The sequence below is a fragment of the Hyalella azteca genome, unplaced genomic scaffold (assembly GCF_000764305.2).
Source record: "Hyalella azteca isolate HAZT.00-mixed unplaced genomic scaffold, Hazt_2.0.2 contig14715, whole genome shotgun sequence".
NCBI lineage: Eukaryota > Metazoa > Arthropoda > Malacostraca > Amphipoda > Hyalellidae > Hyalella > Hyalella azteca.
In genome coordinates, this window is record NW_025944591.1 from 96,168 (window position 1) to 122,091 (window position 25,924).

A 25,924-nucleotide genomic window follows, 5' to 3' on the forward strand; every position below is an offset into this window, starting at 1 on the left:
AAATAGGTTTGTGACAATCAAGGATAAATAAAATATATGCACAAAATGGTTGCTTCAAATATTGAAAAGCAAAGTAACTCAATCCAGTAACTAATTGAACTGATATTAATTTGCAAAAAAAAATTCTAGACCGACTAAATGTTCTTCACACTTAACTATAGGACATTTATAAATGCGCAAACGTTTCGCATCTTTGTTGCTCGTCAATTCATGAGGAACGGATGGTTCGGAGAGTGCACACGTAAACGAATACGATCCAAGGATCTACACGAATCCTTTCCCGAGTTAAGCAAATGCTAAACGCACGTTAGTGCACTTCATGGTACAGTTTATACACGCTGCAACTACATTACCACTAGCCAACAACACCTTGCTTATCTGTACATCACAAGTGTCAATACATCGTATGGGCAAATTAGAAAATATACTTCATGTTTAAGCCTATTTACAATAAGATAAGGAAAACATACAGCTAATGTGATGCCTCTTACATTCGCTTGACAAGCAGTTCAAATTTTGTAAAGAAATTACTCCTTTTGTTAAGCATAAATGTGAAAGTTTGTTGTAAGAAATGCAAAAGTTCATTAGTCGAGCTGAGGAGCTTCCTTAAACTCCACCCGAGGTATGAACTAATAGTTTTCGCTATGAGGTAATTAGACCCATAACAGAACCAACTAAAAACTACACTAACAAAGTTGGGCTCATTTAATTCATCTGCCATGACATTATAACTAAAATCAAACCTACCACATAATTTTATTCAAACGACGAAACTAATAAGGACAGCACAAGGAAAAATATATGAGCTTCCCACTGCTACAAACGAGCTACGAACTTGCAGTTGCCGAGCGTATGCACCACTGAACGGAGAGTCTCACGTCTGACATTTAGTTCATACGGCAGGCAATCCGACGGTTAAGTTACTTCGCGTATCAAGCCTAGTATTCAAAGCCTTGAAAGAATTGAGAAAACTAAGCCAAACACGAATAAATCTAATTATTTTAAAATACACTTTCGCGTGAGCACCATTAATGGAAGAATCTTAATGAAAGACACTTCCAATGCTTACATACACTCCAGGATTTGATTCCTGGACAAAAATTAGCTTGCACGGTATTCGTCAATGATTACGATCATGGCAGGTGTATAAATTATGAAAACTTAATTTCTGACAAGTTCACACAAATTAACATCCAGTTAAGGTGATTAAGCGTCGACGCTCTGTCCTCCTGCAACTGTTGACGACCCGAGCTTGTTGACCATGCAAGACCGCGCCACGCTCTCGAAAAGTCTGCAAAAATATGAATGTTATAAAGTAAAGGTTACTAGATCGTAATAAGAGAAGGGAAACAAGGCAGTAAACGTCTGCAAAAATATTAATCAAGAAACAATTCTGGCGGCAAAAACATGAGCGTTTGGAAGATAGATCGAGCAAATTCTGAGGTTCTGAAATGCTCTATATAACAAATAATTAGCTTAAAATCGGGAGCATCGTGATATTTATGCTATATTCTGAGGTCTAGAATGAATTTTCACTTTCTTAATACTTACTTCTCTATCTCGGGTGCACACTTTACGAACTCGTGAGACCAAAACTTGTAAGTCGAATTTTTGATGAGTTCGATGAAAGTGATGAGAAGACCCCACGGATGTGGTCGATTAACGATCAAACGCTCCAGCAACACCCGCGTTATCTGTGATATTGAGAACATTAATCTCAAGAGTTAATCGGTGCGCAATTTCTAAATGTGTTTCTTGCGAAAGAAACACATTTTTGAAGTCTGACCCTAATTCAGGATGACCCAACAGAATCTTGCCTCAGTGGGCAATCTTGCCACAGCATGACAGTTAAAGTCTCGATTGCTTTCCTCCAGGCAAACTGCCGTCTCTACCACGATTAAATAGAAGACGCACCTTCCGAATTAGTCGATGAATGTTCAACAATCGTTTGGTGTTTTGCGATTGGTAGTTTGAAGCCTGCGCTACGACTAAGTTCACTAATGATGGATTTATTGATTGCCGCGAAGGCTGCCGTCTGATGCAGAGCGTAGTTTACCAGCAATGAAGCAAAATATGAACCAGGCGTATGAACAGCGATGAATGAAAAATAGTAATTGCGAGCTGCAACGAAATGACCTAAACGAGTTGATTATGAAGAAAAAATAAGCTAGTATCGGTAAAAACTAATAATAAAAACTGCTCCAACAGAAATGCGTGTTGGACAATAAAAGAATCTTTCTGAAATAAGTCCATCTCAATTAAGTATTGACGATGATGATTGAAAATTACGATTTTATGATACCCTGCATCATTGTGAACACGAGCGACGTAAGGCCTTTATTGACTTTACCTCTGGTTCTCTAGGTATACGCAGAGGCTCTTGTTGCTACCGGCGCTACTTTTCACTTGCTTATCGGCCATACCTAAAAGCAGTTTAAACTTATATTTTAAAAATTGGTCTCGAGTTCTTCAACACTAACAAGTCGCACTAGTACATAGGGAAAAGCGCTTGTTGACTATTTAGCGAGTTTCTGCATTCGTTCATTTGAAAAAAATTAAAGATAAAAATTATACAAAATTAAGCATGAAGAAAAGCGGAAAGTATCCATTAAACAAACCAAGGAATAAAATTTCCCTAAAGAATCGCATTCATTCCGCCAAATATTACGGAAACAGAAAGTGTTCCTTCGATGATAACTACAACACGTATAGCTTTAAATCACAGTAACAGCATCCAGATATTTGCTTGATAATATCATCATACCTGCTCTTGAATGGCCTCTGTGTTGGCTTCTGCGAAGAGGTAGAGGAGAGTGCAGCTGAAATAGTGTGTGTGGCTGTTGGGGAATCGCAGCTGGTTGGCGATGGCATTCAAGAACAAATAACGGCCTGGAAATGAAAACAAAAGTCAGATTCATGGCATTATAGCAGAGGACTTGACGATGGTATACAGCTTAAAATAATGATCATCAAATATAGGCAAAATAAAGGATCAAAAACTTATCGTGTAAACTTTCTAAATTTGGAAACTTTTATCACAGGAAAACGTCTGAGTGCACCTACAAGTACACATACCTTCAGTGTCCATGTCGACAGCCAAGTTTTGGAAAATATCCATATGCGCTGAGTGGGCAATGGTGGACATGGATGGCGTCTGGCCCTTTGATTGTATTTGTGTAATGGCTTGCATGCCAACGTAGACGACGAGAGCATTCAGGCTCTGGATGTTGTAGCGCATGCCGTCGTCGCCTGGCTGGTTGGTGCCCAATGACTGGAAAAGTCTCTTTCGTTAAATCGTACACAAATTGTAAACTAATCATGTTAATGATTACAAATCTGCATCTATAGTTTTTATTCGGAGTTTAAACGAACATAATACGGTCCAAGATTTAGGCAATTCAAGTTAGTGACTGAAAACAGGAGACGGTAGGTCATTAGCGTATTTCATATCAGAATAATAACAAAGTAATCTAAGATTTTAGATCGGAATGAACGTGCATGAAATTTAGGGTTGTACAAAATATCATTTCACCGCTTTGGCAAGGTCAAGACAGAATCTTTACAGGATACTGAACATAACTCGAGTTTAAAAAATCAGCGGTTAGAGAAATTAGAAAATAATCTGGAACATTGCATCACCGAGTTTGGAGAGGCTTGTAGATATCCTCTAAGCTCAGTTAGGAAGGTAACGGGTGTTCGATTCTTGAGATACGAGTCTAAGTTGGAGCGCAGCTCAACAGGCGTGATGTAGCTGAACACGTCGCAGTGCATCTTGGGGCTCACGGCTATCTCAGGAAGCATGTCCACCTGCAAACAATTAGGGGGAACTAAAATACAAACTCTCGCAGGTGCTTGCGGTTCAATTTCTTTCAGGAGACGTAAAGCAAACGAAAACATGAAAATTTGCTTTAGCAAGATATCAAATTACTGACCTCGAAGATAACAAAATAAATTTCAGGGTAAATTCGCCTCAATCACAAAATATGTTCTTGTTATGTAGTTCGACGCACCAACTCGATAATGGTGACGTATACAAATTAAATATAATAATTATGAACTTGCCTTGAGATTGGGAGTGAAGGGGTCAGGGAGGCGCATGTTTCTCGGGAACGCGGAAAGAATTAGGTTCCTCATTTGGATGCAATTAGGCGGGATGGCATCACAGAAGTCGTAGTGATACTCGCACAGGAACTCCGGGAAGTCATGAAGTAATACGAGCAGGACTCGCAGAGTTCCCTGTAGGTAGCATGAGTGCTAGGATTATTTCCTAGTATATGACGTGAGGAAACTAGTGTTGTGTTAAATGATTATTCAAGCAGGTTGTTATACGGACTAGAAGGAATAAATTCAAAAGAGAATATAGATCGCAAAAAATGACTTAGCATTATCTCAAGTTGATAATAATAATCATAATAATAGTAGTAATAATGAGATATAAGCACCTTGTAGAGCTTGGTAAGCGGCTTAGCGAGTTGTGCATTGCGCAGATATGGAGCCAAAAACTTGAAGAGATCGTTGAGGAGCATGGAATACATGGCCCATCCTTTGGGCTGAGGCGTGATGGCCAGCATGCGTCCAATGAACACGCGGTGGCTCACTATCTCCAGCCACGCGTAAGCGAACCCAGCGCATTTTGAGGGCCGGAGGAGGTGCAGAGTTTGGGTGAAAGCCATCAAGACCTGCAATAACTTACGCTTTAATATTGTGAACTCGTGTTCTTAATATAACTATACGCCATAAATGAAGCTGCACAAATAATAGCGAAAAAGAATCAGTCTACATTATTCAACGGTCAGCAAGTCGGTCGCATGAAAAAAAGTAACTAAATATCGATGGTAAAACTTAAACAGATCAAAATGTAGTAATTTTAGCTCACCGATCAACTAGAATGAATATGGCAAATACAAGTCAAGTTGCGACTAACTAGGTGGCTGGAGGCCAATTCGGCCGGCTGCTATAATATTTCGCATCGAAATGTGATAAATAGAGGACAAATTCCTCGCTTCGCCAATTCGCTCTTACGAGGTCGGATAGAGGTTTTATAGATAGTAGAGGTTTTTCTGAAAAAGTCAGACTCGAGTTCAATCATACCGTAACTATCCCGAATTTATTTGAATGTTGAAGGGAGAGAGGAAGTTTTTTCTTTATTTTGTGGCAACAAGTAAAGACAGAAAATCGATATTGCTAGAATCTCGAAACAAAAAAAAAATAGATTGTTGATACAGAATAATACAATTTAAGAAAAAAATTCACACACAAACCACTAATGCAACAAAGTTTAACAAAGCTCACCGATACATTGATGGTCTCGAGCACGGGCTCTGGAGCGTTGAGCTCGAGGAACAGCATGATGAGGATGCGGTGGTAAGGAAGCTGGTAGAATTCCGTGTTGCTGCTTTCAATATCATGGAAAATAATGCCGCATACAAGACCCAAAACCTGAAATTTGCCGACAAATAAGTAATGTTCTTGAGAAAAAAGGCAACTTCATTAAAGCGACAGACAGATATCAAAAGTATCCACAAGATCATATGAAAATAGTTCATGGAACGTTGTCAAAGTGAAATTAAATTTTTAATTTCAGGAGCATCTCACTTTGTTTAGTAGATTGATCTTGGTGCTTGGATTATTAGCCTCTCCACTGTGCTTGATGAGTAGCGCTACAAGCCGCACGAAAGGATCGACGTGTTGGAAACATTTATTGCGGTACTGGGAGATGTTCACAGCAGCAATGGTCGTGCTGGGAATTTGAGAACCGTTCGCTGATTGCTGCGCCTGTTGCTGTTCACTCAAGCTGCGAATGCAGACATCTCTGCAAAAGCTGACACAGTTACGGAAGAAGCGTGTAATTAGCTCATCTGTCTTGAGGAAACCGTGTAGGTTCATTTGTTTCACGAAGTGAGTAAATGCTGTTGCTGAACCTGGTCCAGCTGTTGGTGCGTGGTAGAGATTGATCCATTCTCTAAGAAGAACTTCAGTTTTATCCTGAAGACCTGCGGGGTCATTGAAGTCTCTTGCTTGGTTAACGCCTGACTGGAAGTGCATGCTGGACGTGAAATTTGTAACGCTCGTATTTGGTTGCTGATTTGCTGCAACAACAGCGGCTAGGGCAGCAGCAGTTGGCATTGCAGCAGAAACTGCAGTGGGAGCCGCAAGAGGAACAGCAACAGGATTCTGCTGATTTGCAACGACTACGGCAGCTGAGTTTCTGTCGCCTGCAGAGCTTGCCAAATCGTGCTTCATTCTGAGAGCCTCAAGAAGGGCCACAAGAGAGTCAGGAGCGTGACGCGTTTGGCAGAGACGTATCATGAGATCAAGTGTTTGTTGTAAGTCGCTCTCGCTCAGCACTCCTTGGCTGTCTTCAACCAAGTAGACCTGAAACAAAATTCTTCATCGTTTAACAGCAGCTAATCGAGTCCTCGAACGAATGCTTGATAAATGGATAAATCCATGTAACAATATACACATGCATGATATATATACATAGTCTAGAAAAAATCCGTTTATCAGTATTTATCCCAAGTTGATGTAAAATTTTGTAGATGAAATTTGAACATGCATTTTTCATTCCTCAACAGGCATACGAAAATAAAAAAATAAAAACGACCAACTATATATTTTTTCATATAATAAATGGCTGTAATTTTTCAACATTTTCACTTTACATATAAAGAATGGACACCCTATAGGGCGAGTCTAAATAAGAGAAGAACCAATATCAAGCTTAAGAAAAGTGCACGCAAGTTATGTGTTGGTTGTAGATGAAGACTTACTTGAACGATCTGCATGGCGAAAAATAGAGGCAGTAGATTACGCTGTTCTTCAATCGATCTAGCAAGAAGTTCATCAAAAGTTGGAACGTGGAAGAGTGATGAGCGGAGGAGCCAGTCCACCACATCAACATTGAGTTTCACGTCGTCTCGCATTTCATTCCATACTCTGCGAAGGTTAATTCCATATACTAATAATTGTTTTAAATTCTACATTAATTTTCATCCGTTAATGAGCGATCTCGTACAATCAAGTCATGGTATTTTCAGGAAGACTTCAAGATGATCCTCGCCCGTTAAAAGACACTAATATAATACAAACTATTTGGGCAGAAATCAATGCGTAACCTCGATTAAATAATTTCATGACATGCACCACTCATAAGTTTCAGCCTTTGCCTGAATTAAACTTGGTTCGGCTTGACACACATACATACGACACGTTAACTTATTGAAGAACTACAAGTTGAAGATTGAGCCTCACTTTGTGATAGTTTTGGTGGTCCACTGCACTCCGTAAACTCGTGGGTCGGCAATTGTTTTGAGAAGCAGAAGATGAATGTCCCGGAATTTCACAACAAGCGGATTAAGCTCCGGATCCGTGGGCAGTTCCCTGGTGCCCTCTAGCAAGTGCTCCATGCACTGAAAGCCCAAGTAAAATAAATCATAAGTACATGAGAATGACGCAGATAAATTGATATATATATTTTATTAAATGAAGTGACAACATTCAAACTCAATAATTTAAATGCATTTTACTAACAATAAAAATGATCGTTTTAAAATAAGATCATTTAAATTAAAATCCATCAAGCAGTTAATAAACTTGCCACACAATAGTGTGGTTGGTATATTACATTAACTGTTATGTATATATTTATTTATTTTATACACTTATTTATATTTTATTTTTGTTATTTACACATTAAATTACAGCAACTGTTTCCAAGCCAACAAAAGCACTTTGCGACAATGGGACCAGCCAAGAAGAACTAATGACTTACTTTCTTAAGGAGAATTGGAATGGAATTGAATTCTCTGTTGGTGCGGATATGGCCGAGCATAGTTAGGATGTTATGAAGCATGACAGCCACAGGGCTATCAGGCGTGACAGTATTGAACGCCTGGATGGTTTGTTCAATATCAACACCGAAGCGCTCGGTCAGAAGTAGGAATGCTTGTGACTCTTCCAGAACGTAGGGCTGCAGATGAAAATATAAGGATTAATAGCTAGGCATTCTACTATGAAATATCTCAATATCAACACATTTGACAAGCATCAACTATTACAATACAGCGAAATAAGCTCAAATTATTTTCGGTGCTAACTTCGGCCAATTAATATTTTTGAAGAAGTTGACAACATTACTAAGTTATACATATCATGTTGACTCACGACGGTCAATGCTTTCGGCAGCAAAGTGGTTGACACTTCTTGGTCAGAAGTGGGCGAGAACCCAGGGATGTGACGGCCAAAATCTTCATATACGCTCATTTGCTGATGAGTCACTCGACCAACTTTCAAGCGCATCTGTTCAGGCATTCTTTCAGCCTGATAAGTGAGTGCAGCTGTATCACAATAATGCCTGTTCTCAGCACGAGCTAGCTTACGAACTTCATATTCTTGATTGAGTCGCTTCTCCATCTCCATCACGGCCTTTTCCGCAGAAGTTTTTTGAATAAATGCACAAGTAATAGCCATATTTTCGACTGTTATGGCATTAGCCAACTGCTCGATTTGGGCAGCCTGGGCTACCGTGTTGCCGCGAGTGAAAGTCGGCGTGAGTTTCTGCCGGATGCTTTTTGAGACGGTAGAGGCAAGATAGTCTTTGCTCGTGATCATCACCATCGAAGCGGTTAGGTATCGTACCATCATGTGAGCGGCAGCTCTAAGGTGAGTCTCATCAGGATCCAAAGCAAAGTCTTTCTTAACTAGGGTCTCAGCTGTAGACATGGCTATCTTGATATTGCGTTCCATCACAACCGAGAGGAGCTCCTGAACCGCAATTTCAATGGCTTCGCGAACAAGAGTTTTCAACTGCGCAGGGTTCCCTAACTCGACAAGAAGAGGAATATTATTCAGTGAAATGTGCTGTTCCAAACCCCGAAGAGTCGTGACATTTATGTCAGCATATGCAAAGGTCTTATCACTCGCCGGCATTAAGGCCACAATAGGAGCAGGGGTAGCTGATCCACTACCCAATTGACCCGCTGCGTGTAGGTGATAGGGCACTGGGGTAGCTTGTGTACAAGTCATCCCAACCTGAGACAATACCGTCTGCGGAGTGGGCGTGGCGCCTGCCGATGAGGAACCTTGTCCAGAAGGAATACCTACGCCTTCACTCACGGAGATGGTTCCAGTGAGGAAACTCTGGTTAGGGAATGTAGGCATGGTGGGCAGAAGTGGAGTGCTCTCAGCGCGTTTGCCGCGAGCGAGAACAGCAGCGACCTCGCTCATGGCGTCAACAGCGCCTGGAGTTGTCACTGACATGTGCCCTCCGAAATTCGGAGGATTTTGCGGACCGAGCTGATATTCCCGGATGCTTAATGACGTAGCTTCCTGCAGTACCGTCTTTGGTTTAAGACTGTCGACGGTTATCTCAAGTTTGTTGCACAGGACTTCGATTTCAAACTTGAGATGAAGTTTCATGTCTTGTAAAGCATGGATTTCCGCTAAAATGTTCATCAAAGACATGGTCCATGGGTTGGGCGGTTTGAAAACTTTACTCTTTCCGCAAGATTCCAATACTTTCGTAACAAATGGCACAACATATTGCATTTCCTGTGTTCCTTTCAGATATGCTTCGATGAGTAAGGATTTGAAGTTTATGTCAATGTGAAGAATGGGTTTATTTTTTGCTAGTGTAAGCAAACCAAGCCAATGTCCAAGATTCTTAAGCAAAGACTTGTCCGAAAAATTTGCAGAATTTTTCTCAAGCTTGAACAGAACTTTGATATTGCGCAACGTTTCGTCAATAACAAGTTTGGTGAAAGAAGTGAGCTTGAGAGCATCCAAAAAGTTGGAGTAAAGATTATGAAAGTTTGCTTCGATAGAAGCTCTTTTCATGACCAGATATTGAGCGATCCAAGGCCAGCAATCATCAGACACAACATCAAGCAGCTCTTCACTCTTCTGAGCCAAGTTCATCTGGGACAAGTTGTTGAAGATAAAAGCAATTTTATCATTCTGTTGCTCAGTTGGCTGCCTCAGAGGGATCGTTTTTTCTTCAGAGGCGACGAGCAGAGTTTCGATGTTGGTTGTTGCAATGCTGGGTTTGTTACCAACCGCAACGACCGACTGGGGACGCGTTAGCGGCACTCCGACGTTACCCACAACAGGAGGGTTCAACTTGACTGGCGTAGCACCCGATCCTGTTGCGGTGAGGAGACGATGTTGGGAGGACATGGAGGGATGAGAAGGAGCAACTGGAGGAAGCAAGTTATTAGGCAAGACGGCAGAATTAGCTTGGTGGAACATAGTTCCAGAAACTCCGCCACCGCTGTCTAGAGCTTCAAACTCTGGCGGGAGGACTGGACCGCTGGAGCGGGTGGGTGGCTCTGATACTTGCGTCCCATAACGCACCCACTGTAAAAAAAATAACATAGGTCAATTATAAAAGGCATGAATAAGATAATTTCCAATAATTACTACATAACACAAGAGTGAACATGGTAACTTGAAAAACTAAATTTCACACAAAAAAGTTCACACGTTCTATTGTATTATAACTATTCAACTATTAGTCTAGGCTAAAATTTGTAAATGAATCTGGATATATAAAAAATAAAATAAAAACAATAGTTGAAATTTTAAATTCCTTCCTAATTTTATATCGGGGTTCATTGTTAGAAGAAAGCTTGCATGGGTATTATCAGAACTTAAATAGAGTCAGGAATAATTGTGATTGTAGGAAATACAATCTGCTAGAGTTTCTTCGATTTTTAGGCATCACGAGCACGGCGTTGTACAACTAATGACATAATATATGTCAGAAATAAGCATTTAAGAGCTCACTTCAGCGAGGTGCGGTGGGAAGCTGTTGAAGTGGTCGATGGCCATTATGTGGGAACAGTATCGTGGATACTCCTTGAGGCGAGAACGAAAGCGATCCAAAGCGAGGATGCCGAAAAAATACATCTTGCTGTTTAATGGCTTCTGTAGAGCTTCCATGACGAACCTCAGCGCCACTCCTAGAGCCATGAACCTGAAGAGGGAAGTTAATATGTAACAAGCATTCCTAAATAAATGCGACATCCTTATGCAACTATTTCGAGTGATCAAATTCATGATAAGCTTCTGAAGGGAATCGGCGATACTAAAAGTTAAGTTGAAAGTAATGTCAGGATAACTTTATACTTTTCATTAGATTGTTAACACATGAATGATAAAAATTATGACTAATAAATAGTTCAGACTTACTCAACTAAGCCTTGGTCAATGATACCCCCGAAGAGTTTAGCTGTGGTGAACAGTTCACGATGAGGATACGTGGGGAAAAATTTGTACTCTTCAAAGAGATTTCGCAGCATGCAGGCATACACTTCACGTTCTTTCTTAACACTGGACTCGTGGAACTTCTTCAATAGTTCCAAGACCTGTAAACAAACAATAAACTTCTGTTAACATACAACTTTCTATTGAACGCGGTTGCTCGCTAAATAGATTCATTTGAATATCATACTACGCAAGTAGATTGATAGTTTTATATTAAAGTGTCTTTTCCTTAATGGATACGAGTAAAACTGAATTGAATTTGAAATTGTAATCATACTTAGAATAAAAGTGATAGATAACCAGGACGCATAGAGGGGACATTTTGTAGGACACCTGCACTTGAGGTGTCATACAAAATGCTAAATAGCATTAATGTCTGTAAGGTTGTAATGGTTCACTGTAAGGTTATATGTTAATAGCATTTATTATGTTTGACCTCTTTGATGGAGAGAGTTGAGTTGGGTGGGCTGTTGTAAATGCGCTGGAAGAAACTGTTGGCTTCATCCTCGACATCTTTGCTGACCATCGCGGGTAGTTCGAAAATTTGCGACACATCCACTGCACACATAAAGCAAATCGCAGTCTAACTGACAATCGCCATCAAATTATAAAATCAAGAGGTTCGTTATAACTTATATGAATAATAAAACAAGAAGTTCCAACAAAATGTTAGAGCGATCAAGGGGATGTTATTAAGGTTATTGCTTACTAGGACCGTGTTGAGGCATGAGCTGTGATCCGACTGCGCTCGAGTGGGAATTGTTAACAAGTGATGGACCACCAGCAGCCACCGCAGCTCCAACACCCAGAGGACCTCGTGACGGCGATCCAGGTGGAGGAGCGCCAGCGAGACCCACTCCACCAGAGCCTAAACCTGCCGAGCCTGTGAGGTTTGCAGCGGAGTTCAAAGAAGTCGAACCCAACGCCCCTGGGAACATTGAGGTGGCAGGAGCTCCCGCGGTGGTACCTGCTGCGCCAGCGCCGCCGCCAGCGAGGGACAGCGCCTTCAGTCCTGGCGAGAGGGCGCTCAGGGGGTCCTGAGAGGGGAAGCCCAGCTGATGGTGGGCAAACCACGAGTAGTGGAAAGGAGGAGGCAAAAACCCAGAATTGTAGCGAGCAAATCATAGCGAAGCGAGAGGAAGGTAGAAAGAAAAGATGAAAATAAGGATGAGAGAAAAGCAGATGAAGGGAGGAAAAAAAGTATCAATTAATTTTGTGCAAGGGTCGAACAAGTCGTCTATCCTGGAGACATACCTATGTTCCATGAAATACAATAATGTTGTTTACATAAAAAAAGATTGATTTCATGAGCTGTGAAGATTGGGAATTGCAAGGGTTTATCAAGTGTTAGTCAGGGTCCATTCCTGTATGGGAAAACAGGGCATGGATAAAGAGGAGTGGGTACAGCTTTGCACATATTAATGTTAACATAATAGAACTTGTGAAATATTCTTCCTAAGATACAAACGCTATTGCGCGAGCACAAGATATCTTTGTACCATGGGCATCTTCGGCATTGTACTCAGCAATGGAGTACAATTGTAACGATCAAAATCAATGCAGTCCCATGGCAACTACTCCCGTCAAAACCAGTACACACCAGCCGGCCGGCACCGTATGTATACTGAACGACCTGGCCCTCATTTCATGCATGGGGCTGCAAATGACGGCAAAACGCGTCCGATCTTTATAACTTATGCAGCCCATCCGATACCTCGTCATCTCTCGCACAGACGTCGCGGGCCTACAGACCAGCAGAAAATCCAACAAGGCATTCCATCGGCAGCCTCAAAAGGGCTTCCATTAACCACCTTCATACTACAAATGGCGTACTTCCCTTTCTGTTCACTTAGCCCTAGTTAAATCACAGTTCATTCCTGCTCTTTCCATTACCACACAGTATCCGTTTTGCTCGTGATTGATAGCTATGGAAGAGGCCTCATTCAACTACCTAACACCCTTTCGGCATCATTATTTTGGTGGATGTCATCATTCATTACGACTCTTAGCGAGAGTAGTCTCCTACTTGCCCCACTACCTGCGATTGCTCCGAATAAGCCGTGATTCTTCATCTGTATCTATCAGCATAACTACGTTTGAGCACACACCAGCTTCCTGAAAACCTCAACGGCTATGATCGACCGCTCCCCAAACCTCGCCTGTCTCGAGTTCAGATACCCCATCCAGTCCTCACATCGTCTTCTTGCCAGGCTTTCATTCTCCAACATATCAATCACCGCTATCGCATTTCTCTGTATAACAGCCAAGAGGAGACTTCTTGGCCATCCTTCCTGCCCCCAACAACATTGAGCCCAGCACTACAACAACGGACAATGCTAGACAAGTACAACAGGACGAGAACCACTGCTTTGCACTAATGGAACTTACCAGCCCCGGGATATTTGTGCGCTGGCGAGATGCCGCGAGGCGGGAGCTGTTCTGGCTGATCGTCAGAATGCTTTCCGACAATTCAGGATTCATAACCACTCTGTAACAAGGCAGTGCCAAATTGTTCACCAAAACCTTGACATATTCAACAAGAAACAGGGACAATAAGCAGAAAAATATAATAAAAAACTTCATTGATATATTTAATGTCACTCTGAATAAAAATGCGGCAAAAATTTTTGTAATCTCCCAGCCTACAGGTCATGAATTTCAACAAATTGCAGGTAAAAAATTTCAAGTTAAATCAAATAGATGGCCTGAAAGCTTTTAAAAAATTTTTAATTATAAGGAATCGGGTTGAGTTATAAGACACACCTCACAAACGAAGCCAGACACTGAGTGATGGTGACGAGAGTCTCGTGTGGCAGCTGAGAGGCTTTGGGCAGAGGGCTTGGAGCATCATCTGCCGTGCCCGGAGCACAAGTAAGCTGAGGGCATCTTTGCTGGACAAACTTAACTAGTGCGCTCAAGAAAGCTTCCCCATGCTCCTGAACTTTGTCATTAAGCCACTTGTCCAGCTTGAGGAACTCCCTTCTGAAGGCCAAGCAAGCGAGGTCTATAACGAAGGGGAAGGCCGTAGCGTTGAGGAGCATCGATAAAGCTTTTAGGTCTTGTGCGACGTCGAGTATCCGACTGAGGCGCGTCTGGTCGCTCTCCTGCACCATGTACCAGTCAGACAGAGCTTGCAGCATCACCTGTTGTGAAAAACTTTTGTGAGGCCTTGCCTTGGCTGAACACGAGCGGGACACGTCCTATTAGGAAGGTTTTTCATGAAAGATACTAATGTCCCGCATAGAAGCGAGGTGTTGATCACGTTGTTTTCATCAAATGATCGATATTAACAATTCTTTACATATATTAATGAGAAATAGTAAACATGTTTTCAGAAGCAGCATTATCTTGATTAAACCATATTTTAAGTCAGTTTAATGATAAGACAGCCAGTTTACTTCACCGTTAATACACGCAGCGCACCAAACACATGTCAGTAGCTAAATATTAGAGAAAGATGACTTCAAGACATCTTAAACAGAATAACTAATTAGAGGAACTAGCTTAGGCAGATTATAAGTGGTGTTAAGTTATGCGTTTTTGCGAACCTTCTGTATTAGTAACAGAAGGTTCGCAAAAGTGTGAAGTCTAATAATACGTGTCTTAATAATAATAATACGTGTCTTTAACAAACCAATTTGACTTGAATTGTTACTTAATCTGGAATCTATCTTACATAGACGCAATATGAGAAAAAAATACCTAAATATTTTTCAAAGTCTATGGTGTCGCTAAATGTGCCCAGTAGGAAAATAAATGATATTCGTAATAACTTTTGAACTAGTGCTGCATTATTCTTTTTACCGAGCCTGGAGAGAGAAGGGCAAATCAATATGCTAATAATGAACATTTTGATGTAAATGTATCAAGTGAAAAACTTGGAAGTATGTACGTATTTGCATTGCCAGATGCAATTCTAGCCCATCTCTTACCTGTCTTACAGCATTCTTGTTATTGGGCGTGAACCAGGCAGTCTGAAGCACAGCAGCAGTGTTGGGGTGAGGCTCCAGGAAAACTGGCATGAGTTGTGCTATCATTTCCCTTTTGATGCCACCCATTAGTGTGTTGCTCTGAACCAAGCCAAGTAATAATACGTCAGGACAATTTTGTCGCGCTAGAGAGAAGAGCGCTTTTACTGCCGAGTATTGCGTGTTTTCCAGTGACAGCAGCAGTTCTATAAGATTCAAGCTCCTCCAAGTTGCCACCTGTGAAGGGAAACAAATACAGTTCATGAATCAGCTGCCAGTACCGATCGGTACACAAAATTTAATATAATCCAACAAACATATAGCACCCAATAAAAGAGAAAACCATTCAAAATACATATCTACAGAACACATTCATTGTTTTTTTCTTTCATGGTAACTCGTTCAAATCATCGCTGATTGCATACCAGGAACAAAATTGATTGGTCCATTTAGCGCTTAAGGAAGATTACACATCATGACGACTCTGACTGACCTCCTTGTTTTCGAGTTCAGGCACGGTTTTGAGCATCTCGACAACAACAGGCGTGCAGGGATAATCAGAGAAGCAGAAGAGATCAGGACAATAAAGCATGGCATTGATGAGACTGAGCTGCTCATCTGCGTTCTGCCACTTGCGATACAAGCAATCCACTGGATATTGGTCAGCTCGCGCATAGGCTCCACTCAGACGACGCGTTGCGGTGACGAACATGCCGAGACTCGTACGGTCGATCACATGGAAGTTCTTCACGTCGAGCTTCATGATGACTTCTTTGGCGGATATTGGAGCAGGAGCGAGCTCCATAATGACCTGCATCACTACGTCCATGTTCCATGTGGTAGTTTGGTTGCTGGAGTTGTTCCCTGAACTGTTCTCACTCCTGCTTGCTGGATTGTTTGAGTTTGGTCCGAGTTTGTCCTTGTCACTCCACAGAGACGCAGGATTTGATGGTAAGTGAAGACCAACCTAATCAATTGGTAATAGGCATTAAAAACATGATTAAGGCATCAGGAAGACATTTAACATTTAGACCAACGTATAACTATAACTCAATCGGGAGTGGAGTTAAATATTTGGCAACGCAACCCAAGCATGCACTTGCATACAATTGACAGACACTAAAGACAATTGTCATTAATGAAACGAAATTCCCGAAAAAAACTCAATTATGTGAACAAGATGGAATACAACTCCTCTATTATTCAACTGTCCACAAAATAAGTTGAAGGAAAAAGTATGTAAAATAGAGCACTGTTTACCTGGTCATGCCTGACGTGTGCATTGTAGTGCGCCCGTGTGGCAGTGACCAGGAAGCGGGCTATGCTGGAGGCCGTGAAGGCGGGGCGCGACAGAGCGGCTAAATTCTTGCGGCAATCTTCAATGGTGGCATTACAAGATGGCCCCTGCTCCATCAGTGTCTCGCTCAAGATCAAGTCAGCCTGAGGAGAAAATTCGTTAATTTCATCATTGACACACGGGATTTGGAAACTTGATCGAGTACTTAATCAATTCATCAATTAGTACTAAAAAATAACTAAGTACCAAACAAGCACATTTCATAACGAAAAAAGGTTAAGAATAACAATATGTTCACCATGCCAATTTCATCAAAGTATCTTAAATGGAAAAGCTCACCATATTTGTGAATAGCTGGCCGTCTGAGCTCGTATTCACGAATTTACTGAGAACAGCCGAAGGATATTGATGCACGGCTCCTCTGAAGGAGCTAATGTCTGAAGATATTAGAGGTGTGAGCACCAGAGGCGCTTCAGAAGGTGGGTATTTGGCCTGGACTACTCGCAAGAGGCCCTTGAGGGTATCGCTGGGGACAACAATGCTGGTGACGCCACTGCCAACTTCAGGAAGCTGCTGCACAGATGACGGTAGTAGGAACGATAGCGGGGAAGCAGAGTTCCCAGAAGACAGTTGATCTCCAAATGAGAGAGATAATTGTGACGACAGAGAAGACGGGGTCGATGAGGATGGACAGGCAGGGAGGGTTGAAGGTAATGAAGCTTTGGTAATTGGCAAGGAGCAGCCTTCCAAGAGGCCTATGAAGAGACTGTGTAGGCACTCTATCCAAACGTCACTGAGATCGTCTTCGCCGCCAGCTGATGAAAGTAGAAATAAGAGCATGAGAGTTATGCAAAAATTAAACCTGCTACAACACAATTGAATCACAATCCATGACAAGTGCTCTAAACATCACCAGCATCATGGTCTGCAATGTCCTTCAAATTTCAACAGTAGCACAAGTTAAGTATACATCTAAGTAAGTTCCGTAAGACTTCAGGTCTGTAGATGCAAAAGTTGTGGATCTAGACCCTCTTGTCAGAAGGGTAGTCAGTCCCCCTGCATGCATTAACTAACCAAATGTCATTTTTGTGGACCCATAAATTGAAATAATGAGCCTATCCACTTTATCCCATGTAAGAGGATCTTCAAACACGACTCATACTCCTTCCTACTTAATACTTATGAGTATAGATGAAATCAACTTAGTAAATGCTCAAGTGAATCTTCGAACACAACTCTCAGTCATACCTTGTGGGCCAGAATAAGGAGAAAGGACGGCCGGTACACGGGCCAACACAAGCGAGCTCAGCTCAGTCCTGTGGTCAGGATTCGTGGCATCAGACAAGAGGCGCAGCAGAAGGCAGGCCTCCAATAGAGGGCTGAGTTTGATGGCAGAGCGCAGCAAGCAAGTGAATGGCACAAACGAGCACAGAGCTGAAGGCTGTAAATGACGTCCTCGAACTGCTGGGGCCTGTAACAGGTATTCATGATTAGTTAAGTGAATAGGATGAGTATTGTACAAGGCCACTGAGATTTGGACCGTTGTGAACCCATTTAAAAAATACAAGAGAACACAAAAACAAGATTTGTAAATTCATTCTATTTGTCATAATTAGCAATATTTTGCCGGTCACAATTTACAATATGCTAACAGTAATCTCACTTAGCTGGTAGGAGAGGACAGAAATAATATGGCAGTACTCAAATTTAGAGATGCAGAATAATAGACGTGACTAATTTGTTCAAGTTTTCATTTACGTCTTAAAAGAGTCAACAGTATTGTAAAACTTTTACTCGTTCAGGGACAGACAATTAGTCAACCAAGAAGTGCCTTAATTTGACCACTACAACCATTAACAAAAGTCTTTTTCCATCACAATCATGACAAAATATGCTCTCATGTTCACAGTCCTTAACAAGAGTGAATCTTCCTTCACAGTCATGACAAAATATGCTTTCATGTTCACAGTCCTTGACAAGAGTGAATCTTCCATCACAGTCATGACAAAATATGCTCTCCTGTTCACAGTCCCTTCACGAATGCCTCTTCCATCACAACCATGACAAAATATGCTCTCGTGTTCACAGTCCTTGACAAGAATGCCTCTTTGATCACAACCAACAACAATAGGGCTATTTTCTTCACCGTCCTTTGCAAAAATGCCTCTTTCGTCACTGCCATCAGAAGAAAAGCCCCTTCTATTTTTGCTCTACACAATCACCACCCATCAGAATCATCATCAAGAATCTCACTTTGTTTACGAGTGGTGATGCAAGGATTGCAAAGCTGAGACCAGCAACAAATTTAGCAGGAGGTAGGAGCTTGCTGAGCTTAGCAAGGAAAGTGGTCAGTAGGCCAGGGCTGCTCTCACTGCTTATCAAGCTCAAGCTTTCTTTCTCCTGAAAAAATATACAATTTAAAATAAAAAATATAAAGACATAGGCAACTCATTTGGAGGTAGACATACATTTCAGTTAATCTCAATCTATATTGCAATTGTGATAGGCCTTTAACAAGAAACTTTGATTTAAATTTAAATTATTAGATTAACTCAAATTAGGAGTCAATCATTTCAGCTCTGCCTATTATTCAGTAAATAACAGAGATCACAGGACAAGTTTTGATGCAATAAAAATGATCTATTTAATGCAGAGGAACAATGACCATTACCAAATGCCCAATCTTGCTTAAAAGTATATTGTAATTGAGGTTAATTGAAATTAAAGAAGTTATAAATTTTATTTTATTTTCATAATATACTAATTAAGGCCATTAAGAGTCCATGGAAAATTTAAAAATTTGTGAGCATGCAAATCAAATTAATATCTAAGAATCAAAAAGAAAATGTATAATACACTATAAATTACCAATCCTATAATATTCAGCCTGCTGAGCTACAACTCTTGCCATGGCTAAGGTACTCACTTTGGCAATTGATGAGGAAGCTCGTGACTCTACACTGTGAAGACTCCACTGGAACTGATGTAGGTATGTGTGGTAAATGTGTTGTTCAGATGCTGCTCCAAAATGTGTTGTGATCTGCAACAAAGATTGAGGTGAAAATTTTCAACATGCTAGTTTGGTACAATACCAATGTTATAGATACTGTTGTATATAAATGTAAATTATAATGTGAATTTATGTTACATGAAGAGAATTAAATAAACAATTGAAAACTGAGGATCTTCTACTGTAAGGTAATGAGTAGCACATATTGATATTCACTGCTAGCCTTCATGTACCATCTAATGGAGTAATAAGAGACTGGCAGGGTAAATCAAGAATGTCTTCCATAATGGTATAAAAATGTTACAGCAGCAAAACTAATTTTAAGATTGCAAAACTTAAATAGTGGTGTAAACGTTAACATTTTTTCTATCTATGTAGCATAATGGATGTTAAGAAATCATACATTTGATAGCTCTAAAAATCCTTGAAACAAATGTTGAAAAGTGATATTTTGAAGAAGTAGTTCTTCTAATGTCTGTAGTAAAAAAAATTTGTCATATTTGAAAATTTTGCTTGAAAGAAAGTTGCAGACAGGTGTCGGCTTCAAAACTTCATTGACAATTTTTGTACCTCAATCCAAAACAAAATGGCAGTCATTTGGGGTAATACGGGACAAGATGACCGCCACGGTAATACATGGTACATGATGGGGTAATACAGGACAACCCTAAACACATTTACTCTAGAAGGCTCCAGTGAACAAAAAAAATTGATTAACAACAAATAATTTTGATTACATTTACCTTGCTCAGCAAATAAAAATTCACTTAATGAAAAATTAATTCATCATTGGTCATCACAAATTGTGTATATAATGTCATAGATAGAATTGTGCACCAGGCAACATAGAAAGAAATTAACCTAAACTATGAATTTTTAAAAAAAATATGACTTCACTAAAATATTCCTTTTGGTTTTAGGTATGTTTTTATGATCTTTTTTGTTATAGTGAATTCACTTGACCCCAAATAAAATAGTGCAAAATTACAAGCCCAGTCCTGTAAGCTTACAGATACTCCAGAAGAAATGCCATATGGCTGCTGAGTGCTGAATGCTGATACAAAGCTTGCCGCACCCAAGGTCCTTGTCAATGCTCAATAGTATGTCCATGAATGTGGTAATATCACATCAATAATACGGTAATTTATGGATATGGTAATACCGTCAAACAGGGTAATAAGGGAAGGTTTTGAGCATTTTCCTTAATAACTTCTTACCATGAAACATTTGATAAATGAGTTTGGGCTCATTTTAAAGTTATTTGCAAGGGCTATTGTATGGCATCTCTGAAAAAAATTCCATATGCTATTCAGAAGATGCCCGATGCAAATAAAAGCCTCCTGAACCAACCCTGGGAATGGGGTAATAAGGGACACTTGAAATACAGCTCAATTTTAAAACATTTGAAGCATGTAGAATGAGCTCATCCATTACTAACAGTACTCTGAAGTCCTCCTCTTCCTTTGTAGTTTGTAGATGATATAAATGTAGAATAAATGACATTTTCTTCAATTTTTACTCATTTTCACTTTATTGATATGATATCACCTTATCCATACATTACCTTATTATTGATGTGATATTACCTAATCCATGGACATGCCATTGAGCATTGACAAGAACCTTGTCCACTGTGAGCTTCATATCAGCAGCCATGTAGCATTTCTTCTGTAGGTAAGCTTACAGGATGGCTTGGCTTGTAATTTTGCACCATTTTAATTGTCAAGTGAAATTTTTTTGATGAGCAAGGTAAATCTAATCAAAATTCTCTGTTGCTAATTGAATTTTTGTTAACTGGAGCCTATGCTAACCAAGGCTCTACTGTAAATGCATTTTTAGGAGTGTCTCTTATTACTGCATTGAGCGGAAATGGCTGCCATATTTTTCTGGAACGAGATACGCAAATTTTGTCAATCACATTTTTAAGCCAACACCTGTGTGCAACTTTTATGTGAGTGAAAATATTTTAATATGGTGAATATTTTTATTTATTATTATTTTTTGTTTTGCTACAGACCTTACAAGATGTACTTTTCCAAAACTTCACTTTTCACACTTTTTTCAAGGATTTTTTAGAGGTATTAAATGTAAAATTTCTTAACTTTCTTTATGCTACATAGATGAAAAAATGTTGAACTTTATGCCACTATTTTTTCTTTTGCAATATTTTAAATAGTTTAGCTGCTACAACATTTCTATGAAATGTTGGAGGACTCTGGGACTGTCCCTTATTACCTGGCCCATCCCTTATTACCCTGTTTGACAGTATATCAATTAAGTAAAAACAACAAGTATATATCACAGAAAATGCCATTTTTTATACATTTACATCATCTACAAAGGAAGAGGAGGACTTTGGAGTACTAATACTAATGGATAAGTACATCTAACTCGTCATGCCAGAGCCACAAAATTTCAGAAACAAGAAGGAATATTCCAATCCTGCTAGGCCTCAAAATATGATGCTGAAGAATTTTTCTAGTTCTTGATTGATAGTAGAATTTTTTAATCTTGCTTGGGAGAAATTTTCTATCAGTTCCCAATCTCCATAGGGCAAATGTATATTCCAACATCGTGGGTAATTCCGACACCTCTCTAGTTTTTCCTTTATATTAACACGTTAACCGCCACATGTACCACCGGTGGCACAAAACAAGCTGTCAATGAACGCCTTATGTACCACCGGTGGATCATTTACAAATTTATTTTCAAATTTGTTTTTCACTCATTTTTGATGGCTAGAAGGATATATTATCAAAACAAGTGTCGTAATTTATTTATTTATTAGCATAACTATTCAAAAAAATAATTTCATAAAAATTTCAAATGAAATATAACTAAAATTTTGTTCCGTAAATCAGACTCTTCCTCAAACATAAAATTCAATGGTAAAAAAGGAAATTCTTCAAATAAAACAAATAATCTGCATAAATTGGTGATCATAATTAGTGAAATTACCTTTTGGAAAATTATCCATGAACCAATAATAGCATTAGACATCAGACATTACATATGAGAGAGGGTTCGTTCAAAACAACCAGGGCATATATGTGGCTTATTTTCACATTGAAGGCAGACTGTTTTCACTCTTCTTGCATTTGCAGCTGCAACTGAGCAGCCTTCATTTTATGACAGCACTCATAAAACCCTCTACATCTTTTTTCTTACATTCCAACATTGACCCTCCAACTCAACAAGGTAATGAGAGTTTCTTTCCCCACCTATAACCGCTGGTTCTTGTCCTGCGTTCATTTTGTTCGAGTTTCCTGTTATGAGTGAGTGAGCAATAGATTCTAAGAATCCTTTCATTGACAAGGGTTTCTTGGTTTGAAATTTGTTATCGTAATGCTGAGCAATTAGGAGTAGGGAATGAAATAAACGTATGTAATAAGTCTTTGTATTATTATAAATAACAAACTAACAAATGAAAATCATAACTACAAACTACGTACAATATAAAAAATATTTTTCGAGAGCTCTAAACCATAACCACCAGTGGCCAAATAATTACGATATCCAATGTGTATTGTTTCTATTGTCGCAATATAAGCCTCCGGTGTACCATAATCTCTTGTACCACCGGTGGCGCACATGGCGCTGGAGAAAAATGAAGATTTAGTGAACATCCTTATGTACCACATGTGTCTCATGGTTTACTCTGTTCTAGAAGAAACTAGACAGAGAGTATAACACATACACACCTTCCCTTGCAGCTGTTCCTGACCAACTGAGACATTTTAGTGCCTAGAAGTCTTGGCGCTAGGGGGAAGTTCCAATATTGCATGCTGGCGGTTAACGTGTTAAGCTTTGTTTTAGTTCCATGCGTTCGTTGATGGTTGTAATAGTGACGTCATACATTTGCACGTCAAACTACTGCCAAAACACTATGTCTGGGCCATCTAGCGGGAAAATGTTGAGATCCAATGAGAGATGGTGCATGCCACCCAATGAGATCGAAAAATGTGTCAAAGTTGACAGTTGACCTTGCTCTACCAAATAATCATAAACTGTTTGTGTAGAAAGAATTTTATGGTTTGAGACTTTTAGGAATCCTTTAGGTATACTTGTATCTGCTGATTTCAAGTGGTAAATAAATTGATAGATGATTAAGTTGAGAAACAGGTTTAGACACATAAAAACTAATTCCAACACAACTTGAATTGGACACACACAGCTCGTTCCAAGCTGTGTGCAAAAATTAAAATTTTCTTAATTAAAAGCTTAATAACTGTTAATTAAAAGCCTAATTAAGTAGTGCTCAATATTCAAAAGTGTTCTAATTCAAAGCTGTGTTGTATTCCAATACAGCTCACACAGCAATAGGAATTCGAACATGTGGGTGTTGGAATTACGTATTAGTACAATTTGAAGCGCGTTTGGAATACCTCTCACCACGTGCCGAATATAGTCACACACAGTGTCGGAATATAGGGATTTGGTAGGTTTGCATTCTAAAGGCTTTCAAATAAGTACGGCAACATTTTGTGATGTTTCATCGTTTCTGGCGTGTAGTGCGGTGTTTTGAGAGTCACATAAAGCAAACAGAACTCTAGTAACGCATACGGTCATTTTTTTATAGTTTTTCATTTCTTGATGCGTCCTTAATGTGTCACAGTGTCGGAATATACCGCGTTTACCCTACATGCATTTTTTTACCATTCATGGGTGGCTTTTGTTCAATTTTTCAACACTGACTACTAAGTTACTTACTAATCAACTAGGTACCGTAAAATGGGGTTACTTTGACCGGCGGGGTAACTTTGACCACTTTTCATTTTTTTAACAAAAACCCCCAAAACTCAAAAACGATTCGACATAGAAAAATTTTGTCAATGGCCATCAAATGCCTAATACTGAGGCTATGTAACACAATAGAAAGATTTAAAAAGTTTGCATATCTAATAGGTTAAAAAATTTAAAATGTGACCCACAAAAAAGAGCTATTATTTAAAGCCTGTTGGAGTACCCCCTCCAATTTTTTTATTTTTTGGTAAAATAACTCCAGGTTTTGATGCATTGTAGTAGAACTCTTCTAGTTACATATGCAAAAGACAAATTTTAGGAAATTGTCATATTTTGCAAGTGGGGGGCGCCGCCCCCCAATGGGGTAACTTTGACCACCTAATGGCAGCCGTGATGGGGTAACATTGACTGGCTTGGAAATTAAGTTAAAATTACCATAGGTACAGTCAACTGTCAAATTTGACACATTTTTCGATGATCTCACCAGGTGGCATGCATTGTCTCTCTTTGGATCTCAATATTTTCCCACTAGATGGCCAAGACCTAATGTTTTTGCAGTTTTTCGACACGCAAATGTATGATGTCACCATTTCAACCATCAATGAACGCATGTAACTAAAACAAAGCTTAATATAAAGGAAAAACTAGAGAAGTGACGGAATTACCTACGATGTTGGAATATACCGCGTTTACCCTAACTTATCTAGTAAAAAAATGGCATCATTTTGAAAAAAAAGTGGTCAAAGTTACCCCATTTTATGGTAGGTACAATACATAAAATTTTGTCCTATGGATTTTTTTTTGGCAGTTCTTCAAATTGAGTATCCTATTTTTACTCATAGTCTCATACTTACGCCACTTTCTCAATAAACATTAGTATACATATCTATATATGATGCTTTATTAATACATAAATTTGGTTATTACTAATAGTATCAGTACAATTTAACAATTTGGTATATACCTACATAGTTTAGTACATACTACCTACATTATACATACCTACCACAGGCTGACAGGCACACATATGAAGTTTTCCCAAACCTAGACTAATACAGCATTCAGCAATGATCAATGGCACCACATTTAAAGAAAACTTGAATAATAAATATGGTAAAACTGAGGCATTTTTTTCTATTCTACAAGTGTATTTAGAAACGTCTGGTGAAACTTGAGTATCGGCAATATGAAACTAGGTTACGTTAGTTACGTTAGGTTAGGCCTATAAAATTAAAAGTCATAACGAAATTATGTAGTTCTTTATTGGAGTGAACCACACGAAAGTTCAGCATAAAATGAATCATTTTCTTAATAGAACATCAGAAAACACTTTTACGGCAATACGGCATAGCCACAACAAACTCACATCAACGATTTGCTGAAGATTGGAGTTGAGGTTAGCGGTGTTGAGGCTGGATATCAAGTTTACAGTACGAGACAACGCAGCTTCAAATGAGTCTAGGTTCATAGTGCCATTAATACGGCATCGAAAGCTTCAAAGATTCTTGAAGCTCTCTAATATGCATTCTAAATACTATTACTACACTTAAAACCCGTGATTTATTCGCAAAAGAACACATCAGGAACAATGATCATATGCTAACAGTAGGGCCGACGACGACGTCCATTATGCTGATGCAA

At 39.6% G+C, this 25,924-nt stretch overlaps 1 protein-coding gene across 2 annotated transcripts; it reads right to left on the reverse strand.

The window, feature by feature from the left end:
- Positions 1–39: 39 nt before the first annotated feature.
- LOC108679945 (CCR4-NOT transcription complex subunit 1) lies at positions 40–25,924 on the reverse strand. Of its 2 annotated transcripts, none has more exons than XM_018168690.2 (27): positions 25,650–25,924; positions 19,457–19,570; positions 18,784–18,930; positions 17,779–18,001; positions 16,870–17,345; positions 16,494–16,673; positions 15,727–16,200; positions 15,198–15,470; positions 14,029–14,408; positions 13,654–13,753; positions 11,975–12,302; positions 11,702–11,823; positions 11,191–11,366; positions 10,786–10,975; positions 8,167–10,356; positions 7,775–7,972; positions 7,255–7,412; positions 6,774–6,939; positions 5,596–6,375; positions 5,293–5,439; positions 4,443–4,679; positions 4,063–4,236; positions 3,640–3,807; positions 3,076–3,271; positions 2,765–2,889; positions 1,552–1,694; positions 40–1,291 (listed from the first exon to the last, which is right to left on the reverse strand). In XM_018168690.2, exons 1-27 carry the CDS (start codon positions 25,749–25,751, stop codon positions 1,207–1,209), a joined length of 8,052 nt encoding a protein of 2,683 aa, XP_018024179.1. In that variant the 5' UTR covers positions 25,752–25,924; the 3' UTR covers positions 40–1,206. The 2 variants fall into 2 exon arrangements, with proteins under 2 accessions (XP_018024179.1, XP_018024178.1); XM_018168689.2 differs by having other exon boundaries at positions 11,975–12,320.